Source organism: Penaeus monodon, chromosome 27, assembly GCF_015228065.2.
Source record: "Penaeus monodon isolate SGIC_2016 chromosome 27, NSTDA_Pmon_1, whole genome shotgun sequence".
NCBI lineage: Eukaryota > Metazoa > Arthropoda > Malacostraca > Decapoda > Penaeidae > Penaeus > Penaeus monodon.
Genome location: NC_051412.1, coordinates 2392403 through 2392646, shown reverse-complemented (window position 1 = coordinate 2392646; position 244 = coordinate 2392403). Strand labels below are relative to the sequence as shown.

The window sequence follows — 244 nt, the reverse complement described above, 5'->3', positions numbered from 1 at the left end:
GAACGCAACGGAACGAGGAACATGAACGAGTGAAACCCCGAATGCGCGAACGGCACGACCCAGGAGGGGGGGGGGGGTCGAGGAGGGGGTTAGGGCGTACCTTCCGCGGGCCCGGGCACCACCAGCGGCTGCCCGACCGTGCCCGACGCCGCCAGGGGCTCGAAGTCGCACGCGTCCACCACGTTGATCTTCCAGCCCAGGTAGCGGTGGGTGTAGCACTGCGGGAGAGAAGGGGGTGGGGAGA

At 68.9% G+C, this 244-nt stretch overlaps 1 protein-coding gene across 1 annotated transcript in view; it reads right to left on the bottom strand.

Annotated features, from left to right (window-relative positions):
- The window catches only part of LOC119590534 (protein Skeletor, isoforms B/C-like), a gene marked incomplete at its 5' end in the record, with an annotated part of 50087 nt that overhangs the window by 6977 nt on the left and 42866 nt on the right, over window positions 1-244 (bottom strand). Inside the window, 1 exon segment of the mRNA XM_037939180.1 lies at window positions 101-218. Within this exon segment, the coding sequence (XP_037795108.1) occupies window positions 101-218 (118 nt within the window).